The sequence below is a fragment of the Mesocricetus auratus genome, unplaced genomic scaffold, assembly GCF_017639785.1.
Source record: "Mesocricetus auratus isolate SY011 unplaced genomic scaffold, BCM_Maur_2.0 Super-Scaffold_100007, whole genome shotgun sequence".
In the NCBI taxonomy this organism is placed as follows: Eukaryota; Metazoa; Chordata; class Mammalia; order Rodentia; family Cricetidae; genus Mesocricetus; species Mesocricetus auratus.
In genome coordinates this window covers 96,086,460-96,112,677 of record NW_024429191.1, presented here as the reverse complement: position 1 = coordinate 96,112,677, position 26,218 = coordinate 96,086,460, and the positions used below count along the sequence as shown (strand labels likewise).

At 54.8% G+C, this 26,218-nt stretch overlaps 3 protein-coding genes and 1 long non-coding RNA gene across 9 annotated transcripts in view; 2 read left to right on the top strand and 2 right to left on the bottom strand.

The window, feature by feature from the left end:
• Nucleotides 1–3,138, bottom strand: part of Ccdc40 (coiled-coil domain containing 40) — a 42,819-nt gene extending 39,681 nt beyond the window's left edge. The window contains exons 1-3 of one of the 3 annotated variants that reach the window (XM_040750142.1): nucleotides 2,983–3,137; nucleotides 2,504–2,710; nucleotides 834–906 (exon numbers count right to left, since the gene is read on the bottom strand). In XM_040750142.1, coding sequence (XP_040606076.1) covers nucleotides 834–906; nucleotides 2,504–2,532 — 102 coding nt within the window. In that variant the 5' untranslated portion in view covers nucleotides 2,533–2,710; nucleotides 2,983–3,137. Of the gene's footprint in view, nucleotides 1–833; nucleotides 907–2,503 lie in introns of all 3 variants that reach the window. The other 2 variants (XM_021227033.2, XM_005070188.4) reach the window with 2 other exon arrangements.
• On the top strand, nucleotides 53–1,017 carry LOC121141586. The gene is made up of 2 exons (XR_005878560.1): nucleotides 53–420; nucleotides 795–1,017. It is a non-coding gene; the product is annotated as an uncharacterized LOC121141586 (long non-coding RNA).
• Nucleotides 3,006–3,662, bottom strand: LOC106021120 (basic proline-rich protein-like). Its single transcript, XM_013113200.1, has one exon. It carries the CDS (start codon nucleotides 3,660–3,662, stop codon nucleotides 3,006–3,008), a length of 657 nt encoding a protein of 218 aa, XP_012968654.1.
• The window catches only part of Tbc1d16 (TBC1 domain family member 16), an 85,462-nt gene continuing 62,476 nt past the window's right edge, over nucleotides 3,233–26,218 (top strand). For 2 of the 4 annotated variants that reach the window (XM_040750139.1, XM_040750138.1), the window contains exons 1-3: nucleotides 15,106–15,450; nucleotides 19,842–20,078; nucleotides 21,325–21,922. In XM_040750139.1, coding sequence (XP_040606073.1) covers nucleotides 19,901–20,078; nucleotides 21,325–21,922 — 776 coding nt within the window. In that variant the 5' untranslated portion in view covers nucleotides 15,106–15,450; nucleotides 19,842–19,900. Of the gene's footprint in view, nucleotides 3,328–15,103; nucleotides 15,451–19,841; nucleotides 20,079–21,324; nucleotides 21,923–26,218 lie in introns of those variants that run through there. The other 2 variants (XM_005069838.3, XM_040750140.1) reach the window with 2 other exon arrangements.

Here is a 26,218-nt window from a genome sequence, read left to right as displayed (position 1 = left end):
GTTTTTGTTTTATGAGACAGGGTTTCTCTGTATTGTTTTGGAGGCTGTTGGTCCAGCCCAGCCTCGAACTCACAGAGATCCGGCTGCCTCTGCCTCCCGAGTGCTGGGATTAAAGGCGTGTGCCACCACTGCCCGGCACCACTCTGGTTTCTACAGTCCTGCGGTTACAAGCAGGAACTCTATAGACAACGCAGGGAAGTCTAAAGGTCGGAGAAGCCATTGTTGATAGCTAACACTCTGGAATGAGGTGTGTCCTGGTTATTTATTTTTTTTTGTCAACTTGACACAGCCTAGGGTCATCTGAGAAGGGAGACTCAGCTGAGGGAATGACCGTGTCAGACTGGCCTGTCTGCAAGACTGTCTTGATTATTAATCGATGTGAAGGGACCCAGCCCACAGCAGGCAGCGCCGTCCCCCAGGGTAAGCGGTTCCGGGTTACACAGAAAGCTACCTGAACCAACAAGCCAACAAGCAGTGCTCCCCCATGGCTCTTGCTATGCTTTGCTGGCTGTGAGTGAGCTCTCCGGTTGGAGGGAACACTATGTGGAACAAGGAATAGCAAGCAGGCCTGACTCGGCTCAATAATGAGCCATGACCCGTAAGTGTGCGCCAAATAGATCCCTTTCTCCTCTGAGTTGCTTTTGGTCAGAGTGTTGGACAACAAGGACATGGTGGCGGGGGTGGGGGTCGGGGGAGAAGAAGTTTCTCTGCACCTGAACTGAGTTTGTCAGAGCAAGCGATCATGGACCCTGGCCATCCTGTCTATTTACAAAATATGTCTATTTTTCTCCCAGAGAACAGCAGCCCAGATGAACCCTCCAGATGGAAGTTACCTCATGGCCTTCAGCATGCTGCTGCTCCTCTTCCTCTTCGGCAGAAGCTTGCTCACCGTCTAGGCGTGACCTGCTTTTAGAAACAGACACTAGCTCAAGGCCTATCCTGTAAGCTGCATGCCTGCTGCTCATTGGTGTTAACTGATGTAAAGCAGTCATTGTAACATTAAAGAGACAGCTTGTGGCCGGGCCTTGGTGGTGCACGCCTTTAATCCCAGCATTCGGGAGGCAGAGGCAGGTGGATCTCTGTGAGTTTGAGGCTGGGCTGGACAGACAGCCTCCAAAACAATACAGAGAAACCCTGTCTCGTAAAAAAAAAAAAAAAAAAAGAGAGAGACAGCTTGTGGGGGCTATTTTGGGCCAAGGCAGGGTGAGGATAACATGCCCGACTCTGACTCAGCTTCTCGACACTGCCATGGTTTGCATGCAAAATATTTTGGCTTTTCAAAAACTTAATTAGGGACTGCAGTCTGGACCCCAAGTGCTCCCATAAAACCAGGCATAGTTGCTTGAGGATATGAGACAGGAGCATCACTGTGGCTTGCTGGCCACTAGGCTGGCCCCAGGTTCAGCAAGAGGCCCTGCTTCAATTGAATATGGCAGAGAGCAACACAGGACAACATCCAACACCCTCCTCCAGCTTGTGCACGCGCACACACATGCATGGCACACACATACTCATACACAAGCACACACTCATGCACACACACACTCACACACAAGCACACACTCTCTCACACATGCATGCACACACACTCACACACAAGCACACACACTCATACACACTCACACTCAAACACACACTCTCATACACACACCCTTCCACAAATATGCCAGTGCAATGTTTAAGACACAGACTAAGCTAACTTTTTAAAAAGTCTAACTAACATTGGCATATGTTTCACAGACAATGAAAACACTCGCCGTTTCCCCCTGTGCTGCCCATGGCAGCCACTGTGACAGGCAATTATGATGCCCTTGCCTTTGCTCAGAATCTCTGCATTTAAACTACTCCCCAAAGTGGAACTCATTCTATACCTATTGTTTCATATTTAGCTTTATCATGTGATATAATCTGGATGTGATTCCATGGGAGTACACAGAGACTTACGAAATATGAAAAAACCCAGGAGTGTCCAAGCAAATAGAACTACTTAAACTGGCTTCTGTTTTGCACCCAAAAGGGAACCCGTAGCAACATTTTGGGGTGCACTCAGGGCTGGTGATCCCCCAAGCCCACGACAGGTTGATCCATTCTTGGACTGACCCAATCCCTATCTGAGCTAGTGCTCCTCCCCTCTGCTCCCAACTCCTGCAATACTGGACAGCCTCTTCTCCATGCCCTGCTTTGTAGCCCGGTTTACCAAGCACGGTGGTTGCCATGGTTACCGAAGTGCGTGCGCAAATCTGTAGTCCAGGAGAAACAGAGGCAAGGAGTAGGGAATGGGAGGGGGTGGGGGAGTAGGGAAGGACAAAGGACAGGAGGTGAAAGGGAGAAGGGACATGGGCGAAGGGTGGGGTCGAAGAGGCCCGGAAAGGTCCAGAAAGTAGGGAGGAGAATGGGAAGGGGTACAGAAATGAAGGGGAAGGCGCGTGGGGTGGGGGCACCTGCGTGCAGAAAGCCGGGGGAAAACGTCTGGTGGGTCCATTATTCCTTTGGCCAGGCTTACCCGTCAGCCTGATCCTCCGGCTCCGCCATCTCTCGTTGCTAGGCGACGCCATCAACATCCGGCGAAGTCGGGACCACGCGCTCAAAGACGGCAGGAGGCGGGGCCTGGCTGCGTCCCGCAGTTCTCACAGAAACACCATGCATACGCAGTAAAGCACGAATGTGTGTTTTGTCCCTCGCCGTGTGTCCGAGCCTTTCGTGACCGGACCTGGGTTTTGTAGAGTGACGACAGCGCTAAAGTGCATTCAACTGAGCACCTTCGAACCCGAGGATGGTCGGGGGCTCCGAGGGTGGCATGCAGGGTGGGGGATGCTGGGTCCGGAAAACTCCCCTGGCTCTGGCTCTTCCACCTCCAGCCTTGACCACGGGGTCCTTTCGAGTTGTCGTTGGCAGAGGAGGGAGGCCCAGTGTCCTATGGTGGGCATCGTTCCTTCTTACCCCAAATTAGAGAAATAGGAACGCAGGGGGATGAGCGCATACCCGGGCACTGGAAGGTCCTGCCTCTAGGACCGAGGGCGCAGAGCTCCCATCCAGGGTAGCGTCTTGGGTACCCGGCACGCAGCGTGACCAGCAGATGCAGCCAGCAGGGAACCCCGAGTCGGGCCGTCCGGCGCGCGGGGACTCCCCGGGGATGGAGACTGGGCGCGACGTTCCGGGCTGCGCGGGTCTGGGCGGGTCCCGGGGCGGAACGGAGGCGGAGCGAAGGCCGGGCCTCTCCACATCCCCTCCCCGCCGCGCCTCGCTAGCGGCGGTGGTGGCCGTGGCGGCGGCGGTGGTGGTGGCTCCTGGAGCCGGCGCGAGTCCAGCCCCCGCGGCGGGACCCGGGTGGGTATTAGGGTTCGTCTGGGAGCGCGGACCGGGGGTTTCGGGGTCCACTCGGAACGGAGTGGCGGTCCCTGGGTGCACTGGAATCTGGAGGCGCGGGACGCGGGCCTGCGGCGCGGGGGACCCGGGAGGGGCTCGCAGGATCCGCGCTGGGCGCAGGGCGGGGGCGATGCGGAGGGACCCGGATCTCGCCGGGGGCGCCCTGGGACTCCATCCTCGGCGAATGAGACTCCCTGCTTTGAAAGTGGGCCCAACTGAAGGAGACTCGGTCCCGCCTGTCTAGAACCGTCCGCCGGGGCACTTGCGGTCTTTGTCTGGCTGGCTGGTCTGAGCATGCGAAGAACTTGTGGGGTTCCGGTACTGGCTGACAGAGTCCCCCAAAGTGGATCATGCCCTCCTGGGGACGTGCGCGCTCTTAGCGTTCGGGGCAGTATGGGGAATGGTCTGGGTTATTTAAGAGCCCCAAGTCAAAGTCCTCACTTCTTTTTAAGCCTTCTCTCTCTCTCTCTCTCTCTCTCTCTCTCTCTCTCTCTCTCTCTCTCTCTCTCTCTCTCTCTCTCTGTCTCTCTCTGTCTCTGTCTCTGTCTCTCTCTCTCTCCCTTCCCTTCCCCTCGCCCTCTCCCTCCCTCTCTGTTCTTCCTTGAAAAGAAAGAAAAAAAAAACGGGATAGTAGAATAAGAAAAAGGGCAATTTAAGATTGCTAAAAATAACCCTCGGAGCCCTGCCAGAACTAACGCGCGGTGAGAAGTAAAACCCTGTTCCTCGGAAGTCGGTGTCATATGCTGGCCACAATCTAGTTCAGATTCCGTTCAAAAATAGAAAAACGTCTCTTTCTTCGTTAAAGTTTGCTTCGTGGCCTCTGTCAAGTTCCTTTACCAGGAAAGAGGGGAAATATCCCGGTCGCTAAGCATATTGGTGAGATCGTGGGTGCAAAGAGTAGGGGCTGCGCTCTAATCTCACCACCTGATTAAAGAATTTAAAAGAAAACTGTGTGCAAGCCTTAGGGAGCCCTCACTAGGAAGGTTGACGTTAACGCTGCTGATGGCGAACGTTTAACTTAATGGTGAGAGAACTTTGCGGACAGGCACTGTCATTTCGAATTGACCTGAGTTGCTTCCCAGCCGGCTGTAGGGGGTAACTCTCTTGGGTTGAGAGTACTTACTGCTTTTTTTTTTTCTTCCTGTGGCTTACCAGTAAGTAGAGTCTCAGAGTGTAGCTGGGAAGTTCTTCCAAGGGAATTGTCTGCTCTTGTGGCAGTTATGGTCAGGTAACAATGCCTGGTTATCTAACCTGTGGGTTTTCATAGTGCACAAAAGCAGGTTCGTGAAAGGGCTGTGGTTTATAATTTCTTTAAAACATTTTTATCATAAATATTTATTGCGCGAGTATGTGTGTGTGTGTGCTTTTGCGTGCCTCTGCGGTGTCTATGCGGAGCTCAGAGGACAGCTTGTGGGAGTCAGTTCCGTCCTTCCACCATGTGAGTCTCCTGGGGGGGGGGTGGGAATCAAACTCAGCTTGTCAGGTTTGGTGGCAATCACCCTTAGCCACAGAACCATCTCACTGACATCAATACCCATCACACCGGGGCAGGATGACTCCCTCAAGTCCGTGCAACTAGGAGTGACCCAGCACAGACCTGGGGGCGGGGTATCCCACCTGTGCGCCTCTCTCCCTAGTGGCTGGCTTGGCTCTTCACGGGGACATGCGTGCTCTGCCAGTGATTCATTAATGGAAGGAAGGGGGAGGGGGAGGGTGTGTCCGTGGCAGCCTTGCCAGCTAGGATCAGTTTACCGTGTTCTATGAAGAGCGCCTTTGCTCTGGTGCATTCGGTCTGGAGAGGATGGCCTTTGGCTGCTACTGGCCTGGCTCTCTGTCCTCCAATTCTGGGTGACAAGACAAAAGCGTGGTCTCTAGCCCTTGAGAAGGTGAGGCAGGAGGATTCCTGTGAGTTTAAGGTCAGCCTGAACTATATAGTGAGTTCCAGGCCATCCTGGGGTACATAATAAAGTTCTGTCTTAATCAAATCAAGCCAAAAACAAAGCAAATAAACCCAAACAAAAACAAGACTCACATGGCCTCCAAAAATAGACCTGGGTTCAGACATATGCCAATCCCCAATCCAGAGTTCCTCTCCAAAACCGCAGTGCCCGCCCCCCACCTGCCTGGCATATGGTAAGTAGCTTTTTGTTGGGACGTGATCTCATTCATCATCTTAGGTTGGTCTGGAACTTGTGGTAATCCTCCTGCCTCAGCATCTTAAGTGCTGGGATGTCAGATGTGTGCTACCATCCTGGTTTGTTCACATTTTAAACGATCGTCCTAGCCATTATTATGTCTGCCATTCAGACTTTTCACATTTAACAACATGAGCCTGAAACGCTGTTTTTTTTCTCCCCAGCGTTTTTATTATTTGAGAATTCGCACACACACACACTCCTCATTTCTCTTCCCTGACTCTCTCTTTATCCCTCTCTCCAGCACATCCCCCCTCCCAGTCTTTCTTTCCCTTTTCTGTTTTGATAATGCACCGGACCTAATTAGTGCTGCCCACGTGTGCATGCGTGTGGGACCACCCATTGCAGCATGGGAAAACAGCAGCACACACACCCAAAGATGAGCTCTTTCTCCAGAAGCTGCTCCCCAGTAAGGGGTGGGTCTTGGAGAACTCCTCGCCCACGCTGGGAGGGTGATTGACTGGATCCTGTGCAGGTCTTAACGCAGGTAACCACAGCTGCTGTGAGGTCGTGGGCGCATCCTTGTCATGTCCGGAAGTCACCATGTCGCAGTGTTTCCCTCTGCCCTCCTCTTGTGCAGTGCTCCCTGAGCCTTGGTGCAGAGTCGGGGTGGGGTGGGGGTAAAGATGTCCCATTTAGGGCTGAGCAGTCTGTGCCCTCACAGCGCTTTCCTTATGAGACTCTACACCGACTACTGCCCACTGGAGCTTCTGTGACCAAGGCTGAGAGCAGCTGAGGTCCTGGGATGCATGTGCACGCACACACACACACACACACACACACACACACACACGCACGCACACGCACACACATGCACTCACTCTCATACACATGCACACACACACGCTGAGAGCAGCCGAGGTCCTGGGATGCATGTGCACACACACACACACACGCGTGCGCGCGCTTACACACACGCTTGCACTCACTCTCACACACACGAACACACACACATACGCGCATGCACACACACACACGCCATACCTTTTTTCTGTTTGATTCCTTGTGTGGGTGGTTTATTGGGTAGAAAAACTGATCTGCACCAGCATCTGGTCCTGTTAACCCTTTTGTCTTTTATGGTGCCAGGGGTTGAACTGAGGACCTCACACGCATCAGGCAAGGGCTCTGCCTCTGAGCCCTTGCGAATCTGTAAAGGCTGCCCTTGCGTTCACTGTGGTGCCGTCGAAGGCCTCCAACTTGTGGTCCTCCTGCCCAGTCCTGCAGGTAGCTGAGATCACAGGCCATCTTTGTAACTTGGTGGGGACCGGGCTCCCTCAGGCTCTTCTGGGGAGCAGGGTTAGACAGGTTACCTGGCAACACAAATCCCCACTAGGATTCTAGCTCACTCCTCCCTGTGACTGCCAAGGCTTTTTGCCTTTCACGGGCTGGCTTCCCCTCGTGTAGCAGGCGAAGCTGGTTTCATTGATGTCTGTCATGTCTACATCGTTGGACTGCAGTCGTAGGATATTGACGTAGCGGAGGCGTCACACACAGAGGAAAGAAGCCCGAGTCTGCGGAGGACACCTCAGCAGACACACCCAGAATTATTAAGAGAGGATGCTGGGGATGTTTTCCATTCACTTCGGATGATGGTTCCTGAAGACCACCATCCATTGACCTTATCTTAATTGGATGATGATACCTGAAGACCACCATTGACCTTATCGTTAATTTTTAACGACACTTCTGTCAGAGTTTTAGAGGAAGACCCCAGGGCACGCGAGCAGCTAGCAGAGGAGACTAGAGGAGAGAAAGGAAATATTCAAGCCAGCCCAGCGCCGAGGCACGTGACTGACAAGCAGCTGCACCCCGGGAGGAAGGCTTTAGAGAAAACATAAGGCAGCCCAAAATGCTGAGAGAAGTGCCCAGAGTGCTAGGGAGGACATACTGAGAAGAGGGGCAGAAAAGGAAGCTTAGAGCTAGGTCTTCCCGACAGTCCAGAAAGTGGGCTGACTTAAGACACTCACGTTGCTGTGGCCCAGCGATTACTACACCCGAAACATTTGCTTAGCTTCCATGTATTTACTTGGTATGCATATGGAGCGTATGCAGTGTGTGTGTGTGTATGTGAGAGAGAGAGAGAGAGAGAGAGAGAGAGAGAGAGACGGAGGGAGAGAGAGGTATTTGTGGGTATTGTGTTTATGGATATGTGTGTATGGATTGTAGATGTGTGATGTGTGTATGTGTAGGTGTATGTATATGTTCACATGTTTGCAGGTATATGTGTGTGTAGGTGTATGTATATGTTCATATGTGTACAGGTATGTTTATGGTAGTATATGTATATGTTCACATGTATGCTGGTGTGTGTGTGTGTAGGTGTGTGCATATGTCCACATGCGTGGACTCCGTGGCTAGCCTAGGCTGTGTTGCTCACGGACTCCGTGGCTAGCCTGGGCTGTGTTGCTCGTGGACTCCGTGGCTAGCCTGGGCTGTGTTGCTCGTGGACTCCGTGGCTAGCCTGGGCTGTGTTGCTCGTGGACTCCGTGGCTAGCCTGGGCTGTGTTGCTTGTGGACTCTGTGGCTAGCCTGGGCTGCGTTGCTCTTGGACTCCGTGGCTAGCCTGGGCTGCGTTGCTCGTGGACTCCGTGGGTAGCCTGGGCTGCGTTGCTCGTGGACTCCGTGGCTAGCCTGGGCTGTGTTGCTCGTGGACTCCGTGGCTAGCCTGGGCTGTGTTGCTCGTGGACTCCGTGGCTAGCCTGGGCTGTGTTGCTTGTGGACTCCGTGGCTAGCCTGGGCTGTGTTGCTCGTGGACTCCGTGGCTAGCCTGGGCTGCGTTGCTCGTGGACTCCGTGGCTAGCCTGGGCTGCGTTGCTCGTGGACTCCGTGGCTAGCCTGGGCTGTGTTGCTCGTGGACTCTATGGCTAGCCTGGGCTGCGTTGCTCGTGGACTCTGTGGCTAGCCTGGGCTGCGTTGCTCGTGGACTCCGTGGCTAGCTTTGCATCTTGCCACCTTGGACTTGGTCTTCCTCTGTCTTAGAGCTTGGCACATCAACAAGTTTCCTTTCTCTTCCTGGCCCAATTTCCCTTTTCTGTGGGAGAGATAGGATGTTTATATTTGTGGTCCAGGGACACGAAAACAGACGGTTTCTCCGTGGAGGCCCAGGCTTTGCAGTTTTCCAGGGAGAGGCTGTGTCAGTGTGACAGCTGGGTAGTTGGAAGAGGACGATGGCAGCTTCAGGGTCTCTGAGTCCTTCCAGTCCTGCTTTGCTGACTGGCACGCTGGTATCAAAGGAACTTTTCCTCGTGGCAAATGGTCTGGGCTCCAGCAGTAAGCTTAATCTATGAACCTCAGCTCTCATTGGAACACAAGTCAGCTAGCTACCTCTGTGGGACCCTGCAGGGAGGGTCTGTGGGCTGCAAGTGTATTTCTCTGCTGCTTTGATGCCATACCCAGAGTTAAATGTAGGACAAGTCATGCCAGCCCCCCTGGGGGTTCACTTGAGCGATAGGACCAGAGACCATCCCAGAAGGCATGGGTGTCACTCCCGGATCTGCAAAGCTGTCTCTCCCGGAGATGGCGAGGACATAAGTCGCCAGGCTTGGGAAAGCCAACAGGAAGGTGAGGGGAGCCAAGGCCTCTGCTCAGGTGAGCTGTGTCAGATGCCCCGGGGAGGAAACAATCCCTGTTTGCATGAGTCTGGCTTGTGTTTAATAAGGGCATCATTCATCCCAGTCTGTTGTTGGGAAAAGCAGATGAACCGGTTTCTGTCGACTACAAGGCAGGTGACCTGAGCCCAAGGCTTTCTGTCCCTGAGCAGTCTGACAGTGACAAGGCCAGGGGAGTGACACAGTGGCCTGAGCATCCTGTAGCCCCTTACCTGTCCCTTATCAAGGCCATGGGCAGAGGTCACATCTGGGCACCTGTGCAATGCCTGCCTGGGTCTGTGGTGCTGACACAGCACGGAGTCCGGAGCTGTGGTCACCCTCCTCTCAAGATGGGTGCAGGCCACCCAGCTAGCTTGGTTTTCCTAGGAAGTTTCCAGAAGAGGCTTTTGCCCCTTTGCTCTTGTTTGTTCAGGGAACCGAAGGAGCCCTTTATACCCAGACAGGAAACCAAGGTTTTGGGTGGAGGAAGTTGCAAGCCAGTCAGTCTGCTGGCACATGGACATGTAGCTCATGGTAGGGGGATCCTTGCTGCTCTCAGGGGACACTGGGTCAGGGTTCGAGGCTTCAGTCCTCAGCACTGTATCCAGGGCAGTTGCTCAGCGTGAATGCCTCCGTGAGCCTCGTCAGCCATGCGTGGGGTTCCTGCCCCAGAGAGTCTGGCCGACGAATGAACTCCTGATGCATGCGGTGTTAAGTCATTTCCAGGAGGATTAAGGTTGCACGTCAAGTCGGGCGTTGCTGGCGCACACCTTTAATCCCAGCACTTGGGAGGCAGAGGCAGGCGGATCTCTGTGAGTTGGAGGCCAGCCTGGTCTACAGAGTGAGTTCCAGGACAGCCTCCAAAACAATACAGAGAAACCCTGTCTCGAAAAAAAAAAGAAAAAAAGAAAAAGAAAAGAGTTGCGTGTCAAATGTGTGTGTGTGAGCGTGTGTGTGGGGGGCGCACACATGCTGGCATATGGCATGTTGAGACAGGAGGCTGACATCGGGTCTCTTCCTTCACTGCTCCCCAGCTCCCCACCTTATACACCAAGTCAGGCAGGATCTCTCACTTGAACCCAGCGGGCACAGATTAGGCTAGTCTGGCTAGCAAGTCTGCTGTGCGGGATTGGGGTCTCCGCCTCCAGTGTGGTGGGTGACAGCAAGCCACCACGTCTGCCCGCGTTTACACGAGTCTTCATGCCTATCGGCAAGTCCCTTTACCTCCCTTCCGCGCCCCTACGGTTTGGGTCTATCCTTAGCAGGTGCCCCCACCCCTCACTCCAGCCACCTTGAACTAACTCTGGAGCTAACTTTCAGCCATCTTTATCCCTACAAGACTTCCTGCTCGGGGAGCGGTCACAGCAGGGAGCCCGTGTTTCTCTGTGGGGTTCTTAGGGAGGAAGGGCGGTGGAGGGTTTTTGTGAGCTGGTGTGTCTGCCTCTGAGGCAGGGAGGTCATGCTGTTCTTCTCTGTTCAGTTGCACAGTTCTTCCATTTGCAAGGGACTCTGCCTCGCGGCCGGCGTTGGCGACCTAGATCAGCACAGGTGTGGAGCGGCCGGCGTTGGCGACCTAGATCAGCACAGGTGTGGAGCAGGGGTTCACTGGGTCACAAGTGGGAGCCCGCCTTGTGTTTTCATACCGTGACCTTTAAAACCGTCAGCTGGGGCTGTTTGCCTGTAAGCAGGAGCTGACTTGAGTCTGGACCTGGCTTCCTCCCCTCCGTCTTTGGTTCTTTGTGGGACCCCGCTGGAGGTGGTAGTCAGGTAGGTGCAGCTCAGGGGGGACTTGGAGATGTCTGGCACATGGGAGCCTAAAAATCAGTGGTACTGACATGGGTGCGAGCATTTTTAATAATAGATATCGTAGCAACGTATTCAAGAGGCAAGGGTGCTCATTGCTGTTAAGGATCTGTCTTGAACTGGGCGTTGGTGGCACACGCCTTCAGTCCCAGCACTGGGGAGGCAGAGGCAGACAGATCTCTGTGAGTTCAAAGCCAGCCCGGTCTACAGAGCAAGTTCCAGGACAGGCTCCAAAGCCACAGAGAAACCCTGTCTCAAAAAAAAAAAAAAAAAAAAAAAAAAAAGAAAAAAAGAAAAAAGAAAAAAAGGATCTGCCTTGAATCTGTGAGTTTGAGGCCAGCCTGGTCTATATAACAAATCGCAGGCTACCTAGGGCTTGCCTAATACGACCCTGTCTTAAGCAACCAAGCCACCAACCGCTCGATTAATATTGGGGCCTGGGGAGGTAGCTTGATGGTAAAGTGCTTGCTATGCAAGCGTTTGGATTCCAGAATCCACATGAAAGCCGAGTGTGGTAGCTCACCCATGTAATCCCAATGAACCTACGGAGAAAAGGGAGACAGAGACGGGGACCCCCAGAAGCTCGTGGGCTGCCTAGCCTGGACTGTGCAACCGTGAACAGGAGTCCATGTCCAAACAAGGAAGAAAGCGAAGGCCTAATACTTAAGACAGTGGTGTGTGCCACACGCCCTTACATGTATGCACACATGTGCGTGTGCCACACACCCATACACGTATGCACACATGTGTGTGTGCCACAACCCATACACGTATGCACACATGTGCGTGTGTGCTTTCTCTCTTACACACATTTTAAAAAAGAAAACAAAACAGCTTTAAAAAATATACATATATATAAAGCTTTTGCCCTGAGTTTCTCTGGCCACCTCTGTGACTGCGGCTATGACTAGTTCTCCTAATGCCCCACTCTTGGTCCCACTGAACTCTGACTCTGCGACAGAATCAGGTGCCTGCTCACCCCTCACAGTCTCTCAGGGACCCTCACGGCGATGGTGCCTGAAGGACGAGCTCAGCTGCGTCTTCCCTCGCTGCCTTTCGTGTGATTGGTTGAAGCCGTCCACCTGTGGAAAGAGCCCAGACACGGAAGGGGACCTGGGTGTTGCTTTCACCTAGAGATTAGTGCCTGGTGCCCTCTCTGGAGCCTGCTGGTCTTTGTCTGTTTCTGACCTCAGAGGACATCAGGTCCCTAAGGTCACGGGCACAAACCACTCTGAGCTACTGTGCTTCAAGTTTACCTGCTTAAATCCAAGGACATCTGGAGAGTCTCCCCACAGACTGCTCAGGCCATTGGTGACTGCCCAGGGACTCAGTGTTGCTCTCTTGGTGACAATGATCTGCTTTGCCCTGCCTCTAGCAACCACTCGGTGACTTGGTCCCCACACGGAGCTCCACACGCGGGATCCACACACGGGGTCTGCACGCAGGAATCCACACTCGGGATCCACACACGGGGCTCCCCTCTGCTTCTTTGCAGTGTCTACTTCCTACGTTAGCAAAACAAACAAGAATAGCTTGTTATCTTGGTTGGATTTCTATTGTTTTGATAAAGACCACGACCGAAAGTTAAGTTTGGGAGGAAAGGGTTTGTTCGGCTCACACTTCCACGTCACAGCCCGTCATTCACTGAAGGAAGCTGGAGCAGGAACTGAAGCAGAAGCCACGGAATATACCGCTGGCTGACTTCCTCCTCGTGGCTTACCCGGCCTGCTTTACGCCATCCAGGACTGCCCGTCCACGGTGAGCTGGCTGGGCCCTCCCCTGTCCACAGTGAGCTGGCTGGGCCCTCCCCCTGTCCACGGTGAGCTGGCTGGGCCCTCCTCTATCATTTACCCATCAAGAAAATGCCCTGCAGTCTCACCCACAGGTCAGTCTGATGGAGGCATTTCTCGTTGGGGTTCCTCTTCCTATATTACTCTAGCTTGTGTCAAGTTGACAATAACCAAACCAAACCAACAAACAGGCATAGACTTTTGCTTGTGAGTGTGTGTGTGTGTGTGTGTGTGTGTGTGTGTGTAGGTTTTTCGAGACAGGGTTTCTCTGTATTGTTTTGGAGCCTGTCCCGGAACTAGCTCTTGTAGACCAGGCTTGGTCTCGAACTCACAGAGATCCGCCCGCCTCCGCCTCCCGAGTGCTGGGGAGAGAGAACAATTTGACATTCGTAGAAAAGTCAGGACATCCAGGAAGAACTGTGTGTCTTTGTATAAACTCCCCCACCCCCACTCTCAGCATTGCTGGGCCACTGCAGCCTGAGTCCCACCTGCTCCCTCACCGGCCCCGCCCCCTGCACCTGTTCCTAGCTGGGATCCCTCCCAGCCAGCCCTGTGACTTGCAGGTCCCTCCTGTAGGCTCAGCACAGGTGCCAAGCCCCTGATGAGCATTTCCCTACCTTCCCACGATCCTCTCTGTCTTTCTCTGCCCTCGGGCCATTTGCGCGTTTGGACTCTGGTGCCAGTGGAGACCCTGGGTCGCCCTCTTGCAGCATCAGACCTCACTCCAAATGTCACATCTCCCTTGGGGACTCGGTGCTCCCGTCGGGGACTGGGTGCTCCCGGTGGAGGACTCCTCCCTATGAATCTTCCAGCACCCCTGTGCATGTGAAAGCGGGCACACATTGTATATGAAGGAGCCCCGTGTCCAACCCGGGATCCTGGAAGTATAATGAAAGGCGGTGTGACAACCCTAACCCTGACTTCTGCTGCTGGTCCGCCGCCATGTCCCTGCCCTGCTGCCAGCCGCCTGGCAGGCTTTCCCTGTGACAAATGGGTAAGAGGCCCGTGCACGGGATGCTGGTGGAGCCTGGTGCCTGGGGGATGGGTAGTGGATTTAGGTGAGCAGGGATTGGGGCAGTGTCAAAGCAGAACTCTGCCCTTAGGCTGGAGTGGGCCCGCTCTGCAATGACAGTAAAGGCGAACCTGCAGAGGGTTCGCTTGTCCCCCCCTACTCCTGGTGTCCCCACAGCAGCTGCTGCTCAGTAGGAAACTCGGGTCTGCGAGAGCCCTTCGGCAGGGGCAGCCACATCCTGAAGAAGTGCTTGGTGGGGAGAGCCAAGGGCGACTTGACCTTGGCCGCCAAGGGGACGATTCAGTTACCGATGGGGGTCCTGGCTCTCCCAGACGGCCTCCGATCACAGGGGTCTGGAGTTCCCAAGACCCGAGGCTGTTCTCTGCATCTGCTTTCTTGGTTGTGTAGACGAACGAGCCTGTGACACCACAGACTAGCCTCTGTCTGGTCGTTGGCTTGGGGGTGGACACACCAAGGGACAATAGAGGATAGATACCCGGCCAAGTCCTGGGTGTGGGACAGGCAGGGTTTGCCATGATCAAGGACTGTGGCCAGAAGCCAGAGCTGGGCAGGGAGAGCGGCACCGTGGGATGTGTTTGTCCAGCTGCCCCAGCAGAGCCCACAGGGTGCTAGGGAACGGCCCAGGAATGCCTGCTCTGAAAACCCAGTGCTGGCTGGGCACGGATGAGCACTGGGCTGCCGGGTGGGGGAGGCTTCTGCAGCCTGGAGCCACCCAGCCCCCCCCCGTCCAGCCGATGGCGTCAGCAAAGGTTTCCAGACGGAGCTGGAAACCTGAGTGGCTGGTGTGTCATTATTTGTGCAGCTGGAGAGCGGAGCGGAGCTGATAACAGCTCTTGAGGGTGCGGCGTATGTAGCACGCAGCACGTGTGTGCCCCATATCTGCGTCTTGACACTCCCCGCAGATAGCTAGAGGTTGGAGAGCCCCGCCCAGTGTTGATGTGGACTGCCGTACCTCTTTCTGGCCCAGTCCCTGAGTGGTGCTGGCCACCTAGGCTGCTGAGTTTTGCCTCTCCTCGCTTGCTCAGCCCTCATTCCCTGGGGGTCCTGGGATTCTTTGCCTTTCTGCCATGGGTTTTCCCCAAGCTGGGGTGTAGCTTGGGTTATGGGCCCTGAGCAGGAAGTCACCGTCGCTGGAGCCGGCACCTAAATCAGGCCCCGGGGCTCTGCTGACTGGAGTGCATCCCACTGGCTCTCCTCACCACAAGGTGGCGCTGTGGAAACCACCGCAGAGCAGGAAGCTGGGAGTTGGGGAGGGACACCCTCTGGAGAGCAAAGGAGTAAGCCCCGCCTCAGCCCACCCCCCCCACCCCACCCCCAGTTCCCTTGGGCCTGCTGGCAGCTCTGGTCCTCGCTGGACAGGGAAGAGCTCTGGGATGGACCTCACGTTCTGGGTAGCCTCAGGCACCGCTCACAGCAGGGAACGCAGGGCGTGCCTGGGCTTCCCCCTGCAAAGCCCAGGGCGCTGTGCCTGTGGGAGGCGGCTCACTGGATGTTTTACTCTTGAGGCCTCAGAACTGCTGGGCACCAGGAGGCAAAGGCCTAGACGCCCTGTAGGGAGACCATCTGGGGTCTGGGCGACAATCCGCACAGAACCCTGCTGTTTCTCGTGGGAGGAGTGTTGTCATGTGCTTCATTCGTGGTACTGCCCCCTGGGACCGTGGTGACAGCATGGAAAGGTTAGTGGACTGGGCCACGCTGCTTCTCATAAACTGAGCCGTTGGAGCACGTTGGTAGGGAGATGCGTGGATCCTGTGTGTGAATGCCCACAGGTCTCTCGAGCGGGCAGCATGGGTGTGTCTGGAGGGTGCCAGCGGGAACAGTGAACATGTGGGTCTCCGGGCCGCAGCTAAGGGCCCCAAACATCCCAGCAGTATGAAGCCATCGTTGGTCTTTTCCGCTTTTGCGCCATTTACCGATAAAAGCATTTGCAGCCATAAAACCAGTCTAAGTGTTCACTCCGGACTGACCGGCAGTCAGCTCCCAGACTTTCCCGGGTAGACGCCCACGCCGTGAGCAGGCTTTCTGAATTATCCACGGTGCTTTCTTGGAAACTAAAGCTGCAAGAAAAGGAAGATAGGAGACGGACCGTGGGGGTGGATTTGTGGCTTGGGAAGCATTCTGGGAGCGAGAACAGAAGTCCGAGGAGTCACGGGAAGTGCGAGATGTAGGCCCTTCGGTGTACACACGGTTTGGTGGTGCAGTCCCAGCACTGGGGGGCAGAGGGCGCATGTCCTAAGTTAGTTTTCTGTCTCTGTGGCAAAGACCCCGGTCAAAAACATCTAGTGAGGAAAGGGTTTGAATTCACGCCCACATCCTGTCGGAGGCTGGGGAGCCGTGCTGAGGACTGGCCTGCTCCTCAGGATTTGCTCACTTTGCTTTCTGAGACAGCCCAGGGCCGGCCATCTGCCAGGGATGGCACCACCCACAACGAGCTCGGCCCTCACACACGAATCATTAATTCCGAAGTGCTCCCAAGACTTGCCTAGACGCCGATCTGATGGAGGCATTTTCTTAGCTGAGGTTCTCTCTTCCCAGCTGACTCTGGGTTGCATCAAGGTGACAAGAACCAGCCAGCACGCCGGGGTGGGAGGAACTTGAGTTCGGTGCTGGCCTGGCCTGGACACAAGGGCTGGAGAGAATAGCTAGGTGGTAGGGTATTGTCTCCGTGTGCACAAGACCCTGGGCGTGATTCCCCCGGCAGTACAGGCAAGGCAACGCTTGGCACTTCCAGTTTCTAACTTGTCTTAACAGTCCTGGGCTTCCATAAGATGTTAACTCAGAACGAGCCTGTCTTAGCTAGGGTTTCCATTGCTGTGAGGAGACATGACCTCGGCAACTCTCATAAAGGAAGACCTTTAAATGGGGTGGCTTACAGTTTCAGAGGTTTAGTCCCTTGTCATCGTGGTGCTGGAGAAGGAGCTAGGGTTGTTCTGCATCTCGGCCAGCAGGCAACCGGAAGTGAGCTGAGTGTCACACAGAGTGAAGCTTGAGCAGAGGAGACCCCAGAGCCCCGCCCCCAAAGTGACACACTTCCTCCAACAAAGCCGTACCTACTCCAACAAAGCCACTCCTAATAGTGCCACTTCCTAAGAGATGATGGGGCCGATTACATTCAAACTACCTCAGAGCCCTATTTATTCCTTCAGAGCTTTGGAAGCCAAGGTGCTGGCCAGTCCATTCCTTCTGAGGCTGTGAGGGGAATGACCCTTTGACCTGTCTCACAGGCCTATAGGTGGCTGTCTTCCAAGCTACATGGCTATGAAGGTGGGTCTGCCTGCAAATTCTCTTCCTTTCTTTTCTTTAAAAATGTATTTATTTATTATGTATACAATGTTCTGTCTGCATGCAGGCCAGAAAAGGGCACCAGATCTCATTACAGATGGTTGTGAGCCACCATATGGTTGCTGGGAATTGAACTCAGGACCTTTGGAAGAACAGTCAGTACTCTTAACCTCTGCGCCATCTCTCCAGCCCTAAATCCTTTCTTTTTATGAGAGCTTCATGCATCCTGAATCGAACACCAGCGATTCTCGATAGCTCGATTTCCTGTTCCGATAACACTGAACACTGAGCTGGGGGTTAGGACCACAACACACGAGACTCTCGGTGAATGCGTTCAGTCCACGACACCGGGCAAGCCTGTTTCTAATGTAACCAAAAGAAAGATAACGTCCCAGTGGGTGGGTTTTTACATTTTTAAGTCTCTGTGTTTTTGGACTGGACATAGAAGATGCAAACGTAGTTTGGATCATGTTATTTCAGGGAATGCGTTCTTCATACATCTTCCACAACTTCCTTTCTCCTTCTGTCCCTTCTTTCTCCTCCTTTCTTTTCCTGTTTTTTTGGACACAGGGTCTCACATATCCAAGGTTGGCCCCTTAAACTCGTGATGCAGCTGAGTACGGTTTTGAACTAAGGATCTGTCTGCCTCCACCGCTGGAGCGATTGCTGGGATTGCAGGCGTGCACCACCGCACGGGGGTTTATGCAACCCTGGGGACAGAGCCCAGGGCCTTGCGCATGTTAGGCAGGCGCTCTTCTGCCGACCGAGAACATCCCCTCCTACCGACAGAACTGCATCCCCCTTTATCAACTGGGCTGCACCCCTGGCCCATCATGACCTGCTTAGTCTTTCTTTGTTGTTTTCTTCCCCGGTGCTGGAGATCCAGCTAGAATTTGCCCTTGCTAGGCAAGTGTTCCAATACCGACTGAGACACCCTGGCCCAGACACATTACAGAAGGTTTTATTACATTTGTGTATTTGCGGATGTGTGGAGGTCAGAGTCCGACTTTTGGGGAGTCAGTCCTGTCTACCCAGGGATCAAATGTAGGCCATCAGACTGGTCAGCAAGTGTCTCTACCTGCTGAGCCTTTGGCCTGCGCTGCCGTCAACCACCCACCCACCCACCCACCCACACACACACACACACACACACACTCACACACACTCACACACACACACACACACACACACACACACAAGGTGATAGCGTATAGCCCAGGCTGGCCTCGAAGTCACAGTGTTCCTTCTTCCGTCTTCCAGACTGGGAAACCACGGGCAGATGTTACCTCGCCTGGTGTACGGAGTTTTGAGGTTGAAAACAGACTGAGTCCCTCCATCCAGTGCGATGGAAAACAGACACCAGGGGCAGCAGGTCTGATTTAGATGAAAGCGGCACCAAAGCAAATACATTTTGAAGACAAGAATTGTCTTACCAGAGTAAACCGCCCCGGCTAATGAGGAGCAGATCTGCCCTGGCTTGTCCAGAAGCAGCCGGGCCTCTTGGAACACTCCACATCCATCCGGGAGGGAGGGAGGGAGGGAGGGAGAGAGAGAGAGGGAAGGAGGGAGGGAGAGAGAGAGGGAGGGATGTAGGTTGCCTGCACAACACCAGCCATCCCAGCAGGGAGCAGCAGGGGTCCACACGGGAGGAGGAAGGCCTCCCTGCGGTCTGTTTCCTCCTCCCAGGCCGCTCTGATTGCCGGGAACCCGTGTTCTTGTTTGGCGGACAGCGGCAGCAGAACGCACTGCACAGCCACGGCCGGGCTTTTGGGATCTCCTTCCAAGCTTCCGGCACATTCTTTTGATTATCCTCAGTGTGGCTAAACAGTGTCACGTGAGGATGTTTCTGGTTTTCGGAAGCAGCTGAGGGCTGTTGGCAGCCAAGCCTGGTGCTGATGCTGCTCCCTAAGTGATGGGGAGACAAGAGGCGCAGGCGGAGTCTGTGCACGCCTCTGCAGCCACCATGGAGGCCACGGCCGAGGCCACGGCCACGGCAGCCCTGGGCACCCCAGGCGGCAGGCGGGAGCTACTACAGCAAGACACCAGACTCCCAAGGTCTGAAGAATGTACATCCAGTCTCGTTTTTATTTTTTCATCTTAATGATCCGTTAAAGATATTTGGGATTTAAGGGCTTTATTAAAACTAATCTCAGTAGTTTCTTTTCCTCTTTCCAAACATGGCTCCTAGAAAAAAGTATTACATTGTTTATGTGCCTTGTGTAGTTTCTTGGCCAGAGAAATGGTACCCTTCTCCTATTCCTTCTTCTCCCCTTCTTCTTCCTCTTCCTTCCTCTTCTTCCTCCTCCCCTTCCTCTTCCTTCCTCTTCTTCCTTCTCCTCCTCTTCCTTCCTCTTCCTCCTCCTCCTCTTCCTTCCTCTTCCTCCTCCTCCTCTTCCTCTTCCTCCTCCTCCTCTTCCTCTTCTTCCTCCTCCTCCTCTTCCTCTTCTTCCTCCTCCTCCTCCTCATCTCCCTGCTCCTCTTCTGCTCCCCTTCGGTTTTCAGGAACAGTCCAGGGCTGTTGGCAGCCAAGCCTGGCGCTGAGACAGCTCCCTAAGTGTTGTGGAGATGTGAGGCTCAAAACGGTGTGGAGAGATGCCAGTGGCCTGTGGTAGGTTGAGCCCAGGGAAACGGCACAGCGTGGCCCCGCGTGCTCCGCATGAGCCCTGTGCCAGCACCATGCAGAAGCCCCTGGAATTCTGAGGGTACTTGGGCAGCGTGCAGCCTGATGTCCTGCACGTGTTCCTGACCTCCATTTCCGATTCGTCGTCTCTCTTCCCCCCTGCAGGTCTTGGCGAGCCCTGCCTGGGCCGGAAGTGTGCGGAGGATGGAAACGTGCGCTCGGCCATGTCTCTGGGCCGCCTCCTTCGCAGGGCCTCCTCCAAGGCCTCAGACCTCCTGACCCTCACCACGGGGGGCAGTGGCGGGTCCCCCTCCATCCTGGATGGAGAGATCATCTACTCCAAGAACAATGTCTGTGTGCATGCTCCCAAGGGGCTGCAGGGCCCAGGGGAGCACCACCCAGGTGAGATGGGGTCAGGTAACCCCAAGGCAGGGAGGAGGGAAGGCTCAAGGTCTGAGGGACCAGGTGGGTCTTCCCAAAGATCCACGCTTTTTTGTTTGCCCTCCCCTGAGCTCCTCATTTTGAGGGATCAGGGACCAACACTCTGGCGAGCAGGAAGGGAAACCTCTAGACTCTCAGTGTTGGACTTTTGTGTCACCTGTGGCCGTTCTTGGGCGCTTGTGGTCTCTAGGAATGGAGCTTTCCATTCTGTCAGTGTTCTGGGAGGCACAACTCCCCACTGTCACCCTAGTTGTCCTTGGAGTTCCCTTAGACTTTAAGGGGTGTCATCTTAGGACAGTATGGGATCTGTGGCTTTGACAGAGAAAGCAACTTCAGGACTATCTTGTCCGCAGGCAGAGCCAAGGGTCGGCAAAGACATGTTACATGGGCTTAGGTGTGAAGAGCACCAGACATGCTCAACGGGCAAGGCATTCCTGGGAGTGTGCTCGTGGGCTTCTCTAGTGAGTCCCAGAGGCACTAGACCCCATTCCAGCAGGCTGGGGCCAGGAGCCTCACAGGGTGAGCTGAAGCGTGATGGGGTCCCAGTCTGAGTTCGGGGGGTTGCAGGCTCTACTCAGTCGTGAGTCTAAAACAGTCGCTATGAGGACACAGCTACCTCGGGGAGTCCTGTGTGTTATTCGTGGTGTTGTAATGGAAGGTCAAAGATGTCTTGACTCTCCCTTTTATCCCAAAGGCTGTGGCAAGGGTGTGGGGACAGCCTCCCCCTTCTGGGACTGTTAGGAACAGCTGGTTGATTTTACCAGCTTCTGCCACCATAGAAGCGTGCCAAGGAGATGTGGCTGGAGTTCGAGTCCCCAGGGGCATATGTGGTTCATGTTGCTGGCTGTTGCCTAAAGGTTTTTGAATCACAAAAATCAGGGAAGCCTGGGGAGGTTGAGTAGCCCAGGGATTGGGATACCTCTGAATAGTCGTGGCTGGGTTGGGAGATGTCACCCCGCCCTTCCCAAGAGCTTGGTACCGACGAATAGACAGACTTAAAAGTGATCCCTTCCTCAAAAACTACATTTAAAAACACAAACCAGGAATGCCATGGCCGAGACAGCCCAGGTACTACCCATCTTGGATCTGTTCTTGTCATGATGTGAGATTGGGTGGCCTATCTGCCTCCCTCCTCTTAGAGCTGAACATGTAGCTAGGATACCAGCGGCCCAGCCTCCCTGACTGCCTGCCCTGCAACTCCCCACAGGGTACCTGTGCCTGTACATGGAGAAGGATGAGCTGCTGGAGGCTACCCTCATCCTGGCATGGGTCCCCAACTCTCGCATCCAGAGGCAGGACGAGGAGGCCCTACGCTATATCACCCCCGAGAGCTCCCCAGTGCGCAAGGCGCCCCGCCCTCGGCGGCGGCGCACCACGAGCCTGGGAGCCCTGTACCAAGCCTCTCCCCCAGAGCCGAGGCCTCCCCTGACTCCCAAAGATGAGGATGTGTTGGCAGTGGTTCAGAACACCCAGGATACTCTGCGCGGCAGCCCCACGTCTGAAGACGGGGAGAAGTTGGCCCAGGGCCCAGAGGCGGATGGGCCTCTGCCTGCTTCCCAGCCAGTCCACAGCGACTCTGGGATCCTGTCTGCAGTCAGTTCACAAGATGGGACGGAGGATGGCCGAGAGCCACGGCCCGAGGCCGCGGAGGAAGAGGGCTCCTTGGAGTTATCGGCTGATGGCGTGAGCAGGGATAGCTCCTTCGACTCCGACTCTGACGCCTTCTCTTCACCTTTCTGCCTCTCGCCCATCAGCGCAGCCCTGGCGGAGGGGAGCGGCTCTGCATTCCTGGAGAGCGAGGGCAGGTGAGTTCCTGATATGGTGGGGGAGCGCTGGGAACCTGACCTGGGTGGCAGGAAGTGGCTGCTTTGTCACCCCCACCTGCCTGGTTCACAAGGTCCAGGCTCAGGCTGAGGGCGACCGAGAAAGATAATACAGTGTGTGTGTCCTGCGTTCAATCTTTTTTATTTATTACATATACAGTGTTTTGCCTACATGCCAGAGAGGGCACAAGATTGAATTGTAGATGGTTGTGAGCCACCATGTGGTTGCTGGGAATTGAACTCAGGACCCCTGGAAGTGCAGTCAGGTGTTCTTAACCTCTGAGCCATCTCTCCAGCCCCAAACCAAAGAGTTTTACTGGGGTTACTTACAGGAACAGAAATGACTCAGAGACAGCTGCCATCACCAAAGCCCGCCCCAGCATGGTGACAGCTCACTGCACAGCCTGGGGACCTGGAGCACAGCCTGCAGGCAGCTCAGCAGGTGCCTCAGTTGGTCTAAACCTCTTCCAGGCATCTCGGCTGATGACTGCTTCTTCAGGCAGCTGTCTGGCCTCTGAGCCGTCTTTGCAGCCTGGCTGTCAGTCTCAGGGGTTTTTCTCAGCTTCCACTGCTTACTCTGGCAGGGAGGGGCCGAGTGAATCTGGTTAGTTCCTAGTTCCGGGGACTTCCTGAAGCTGTTTTCAGTTGTTTACCTTCAGTGCCTTAGGAGCTTCCCTGCTGGATTCAATGTTTCAGTATCAGAGGAAGCTGTTACAAAAGACAGGCCCTCAGAGCTCCGGGGGCGTGCTCCCTGTAACTGCTCAAACCCAGGACTCCCTAGGATGAATACATCTCCTGTATCCCAGACATGGTCCTCAGCTCGTTAGATGTAGATAAAATGACGATATTAAATGATGGTGGTGAGGGTCGGTGCTAGCGAGAGAGTATGTGATTAATGATTGAGCTCAAGCATGGGCGGGGATTGTGGTGGACATCTGTGCTATAGTGACGGGGACATGGGGGTCAGCTAGCGCTGGATTGTGCATGCCTATGCTGTGATAGGTCCTGGTGCTGCCCTCTGTATTTGGGGAAGGGAGGGAGGCTCAGGGGTCAGTGGCTTGCTGGAGGTCACCAGCCGGCGGAACTGGAACCCTGTGGGGTGGCACCGGGGCTGGAGCACCATCAGCTGGATGCTGTGATGAACTAGTCCGGATGAGGCAGAGCAGAGAGACAAAATGCCTTGCTGGCTCCGGCGGTTAGGAATTCGAGATGGATTCTGCCCCGTTTTTATGTCCTCAATAAGACAGGGTCCACTAAAGCCTAAGAGGGACACATAACATCGACCCCCATATTTGAGAATTCAGATAGAAGGAAGCAGACAGCCATAACGGGCATCCCAGGCTTGCTGAATGAAGTTCACCAAGCCAGGATTTGGACCAAGAAAAACCCTGGGCTGGGCAGGCGTGAGAGCTCCCCCAGGTGGTGTCACAGCAGCAGTGCAGCTGTGCTTTCCCGGGTCCTACATCGAGCTGAGACAGAGGTGGCCTTGCCTTATCTGCAGCCTACAGTCCGCGGCTGAGGATGGACAGGGCTGTGTCTGCTCTCTGTCCAGCCGTCCTGTCCTGGGAAGAACCGGGGTCCAGAAATCAGGCCATAGGCTGCAGGGCTGTGGCTCCCTGGTCAGCATGGGTCTGGGCGAGCTTCCCTTCTGACCACCCCTGCCTCCCCACTGGAAGGTGCAGACCATCATACGCACTTCAAGCCTCCACTGGAGCCCTCGGGTACACTGTGTCTCAGAATTCTGGGTTTCTGTGTCCCGGCTTCCTCCCCGTCCCTGCTCCTGCCCACTGAGCCACGGCTCCAGGATGCCCTTGTGTCTGGCTTTTTGGGGGCCACCTCCGTGCCCCACAGGCAGAAGGGGCATGTAAAGGGAAGCCTTTTCCTTGAGAGAAGCCTTCCCGCCAGCCTGGTTCTAGAGCTGCATCAGTCCCAAATAAACACACAGGAGGCTATATTAATTATGAAGCTGTTGGCCTTGCTTGTTTCTTACTGGCTAGCTCTGACTTAAGTATTTACCCCATAATTATTAATCTAAGTATTTCTCTTACCGGAGAATAGTTCCGGGCTTCCTACCCCATGGCATTACATCTTGACTCTCTGTGTTTCTTCTTCCCAGAGTTCTCCTAGACTCCTAGTCCCACCTATCTTGGTTCCCTATTGGCCAGACAGTGCTTTATTGACATAATCACAGGACTTCCCACATCAGGGGCACCCCTCACCTTCCTCTTCTCTGTCCTCTCCCTGGAGCCTGGCTCACGCCCTCAGGCTACATGCCCGGTGTTTGGCGGGCGGTGGGGAGTAACTTCGAACCCACAAGTCAGCGTCAGACCCTGACTCTAATCCTGGCCGTGGGATCTTGTGCCTCTGAAGTGTAGCTGCCTCTCGGGTGAGACACAGCTGAGAGCCCCTCCTCGGGTCTGGCTGGTATGAGGTGGCTGACCTCGGGACTGGGGTGTGTGATCAGGGATCCTGGCCCGGGGGGCTGTCGGTCTGGAGAGGCTGGCTCTGGGTGTGCTCACGTCCCCCGCTGCCCTCCTCATGGTGCGGCCTTATCTTAGCCTCAGGGCAGCTGTCCCGTGGGTGTCTGCCACCGTGCCCCAGCAGGTTCCCAACACTTGCCCTCCGAGCTGTATCAGTGCGTTTTGGCTGATGTTCATCCGGTTTTCGTTGCTGTAACAAAGTGCCTGAGGCTGAATACTTACAAAGAAGGGAAGACCGGGAGAAGGCTCTTGATGCCAAGACTGATGACCGAGTCCCGTCTCCGGGACCTAAGCGGTGGAAGGAGGGAGAATTCTTCAAAGCTGCTCTCTGACCTCACACAGGTGATGTGTGCGCTCTCTCCTTTACTTTCAATGTAAATAAGTGCGCGCGTCGGGAAACGGGCTGGAGAGGTGAATCAGCCGTTAGAAGCACTTGTTACTCTCAAGGACCCAGGTTCAGTTCCCAGCACCACATGGTGGCTCCCAACCATCCGTAACTCCAGTTCCAGGCACGGGCAGCCTGCGAGTCCCCTGAGGACCGGCATGCCCAGCCTGCGAGTCCCCTGAGGACCGGCATGCCCAGCCTGCGAGTCCCCTGAGGACCGGCATGCCCAGCCTACGAGTCCCCTGATGCCCGGCCTCACCCAGACTGTTTAAACCAGTATCCCTTAGTCTCTGGGGGGGGGGGTGACACGGACCTCTGAACGTCACAAATTTTTTTTGTATTGAAATAGGATCTCATGTAGTCCAGGCTAGCCTTGAACTCACTATGTAGCTAAGGATAACCCTGACTTCTGATCCTCCTACTTTCGGGATGCTGGAATTACGGCTGTGTGCTGGCCACACCCTGTGTATTCTGTGCTAGGGGTCCAGTCCAGGGCCTCGTGCATGCTGGGCAAGCAAGCACTCTATGGTCTAAGAGCTGCATCCCCACCCCCTGACCCATTTTTGCAGCACTGAGGATTGAACTCACCTTACCACTTGAGATATACCCTCAGATCCCTTTTTTAACTCTTTCAGACGAGCTCTTGCTAAGTGGTGCAGCCTGACTTTGAACTCACACTATAGCGCTCAGCCAGGCCTTTAACTTTCCGTGTTTGTGCCTCAGCTCCCGAGTAGCTGGGATGACAGGCCTGAGCCTCCAGGTTCATCCGGCTCATCGTTATCTTTCGAACTCCCCCAAGAAGTTTGTATTTGAAGCAGCCTTGAGAACCGTGGCTGTGGAGGGGCCCAGTAGAGAGCAGGTCCCGTGTGCTGGGCAGAGAGAGTGTCGGGAATGAGACCCAGAGCCCTGAGTACTGGACAGGGACTCAGCTCTGGGGACCTGGGGGGCACCCACTTGTCCTGCTCCTGGAATCAAGGGAATTAAGTCCAAGGGAGACCAGGGCAGGGCAGATAATCTGGCTCACCGGTGCCCTCGGGTGGCTGAACTGAAGAACAGCATGTGTAGGCAGAGGAGTTGGCAGGGGATGAACCAGGAGGAAGGCAGACTAACATAGCAGAGTCGTGTGTTCCTCTCCATTTTATTACTCGGTGGGGAGTTCACAGGAGGCCCGGATGGTTAAAAGCTTTTTAGGGTCCCTTGGGCTGTCTGCATTTATCTTCTGCCTCTGGCACGCAGCCGGGTAGGGCCCGTTTCTCAGAAAGCCCAGCCACAAGTACTGAGCCCTGAGGTCTCCCTCTTGACTCCCCGCCCGTGTCACGGTGACAGTCTGGAACCCACGACCTGTTGTTGATTGAAGGCCTCCTTAAGAGTAGATGCCTGGGACTTGGCACACAGGGTTTGGGTCCTGGTGGC

Excerpts from the sequence above, each read along its gene's own strand:
- LOC106021120 (XM_013113200.1), bottom strand. The coding sequence starts at position 3,662 with ATGCTCAGACCAGCCAGCCAGACAAAGACCGCAAGTGCCCCGGCGGAC.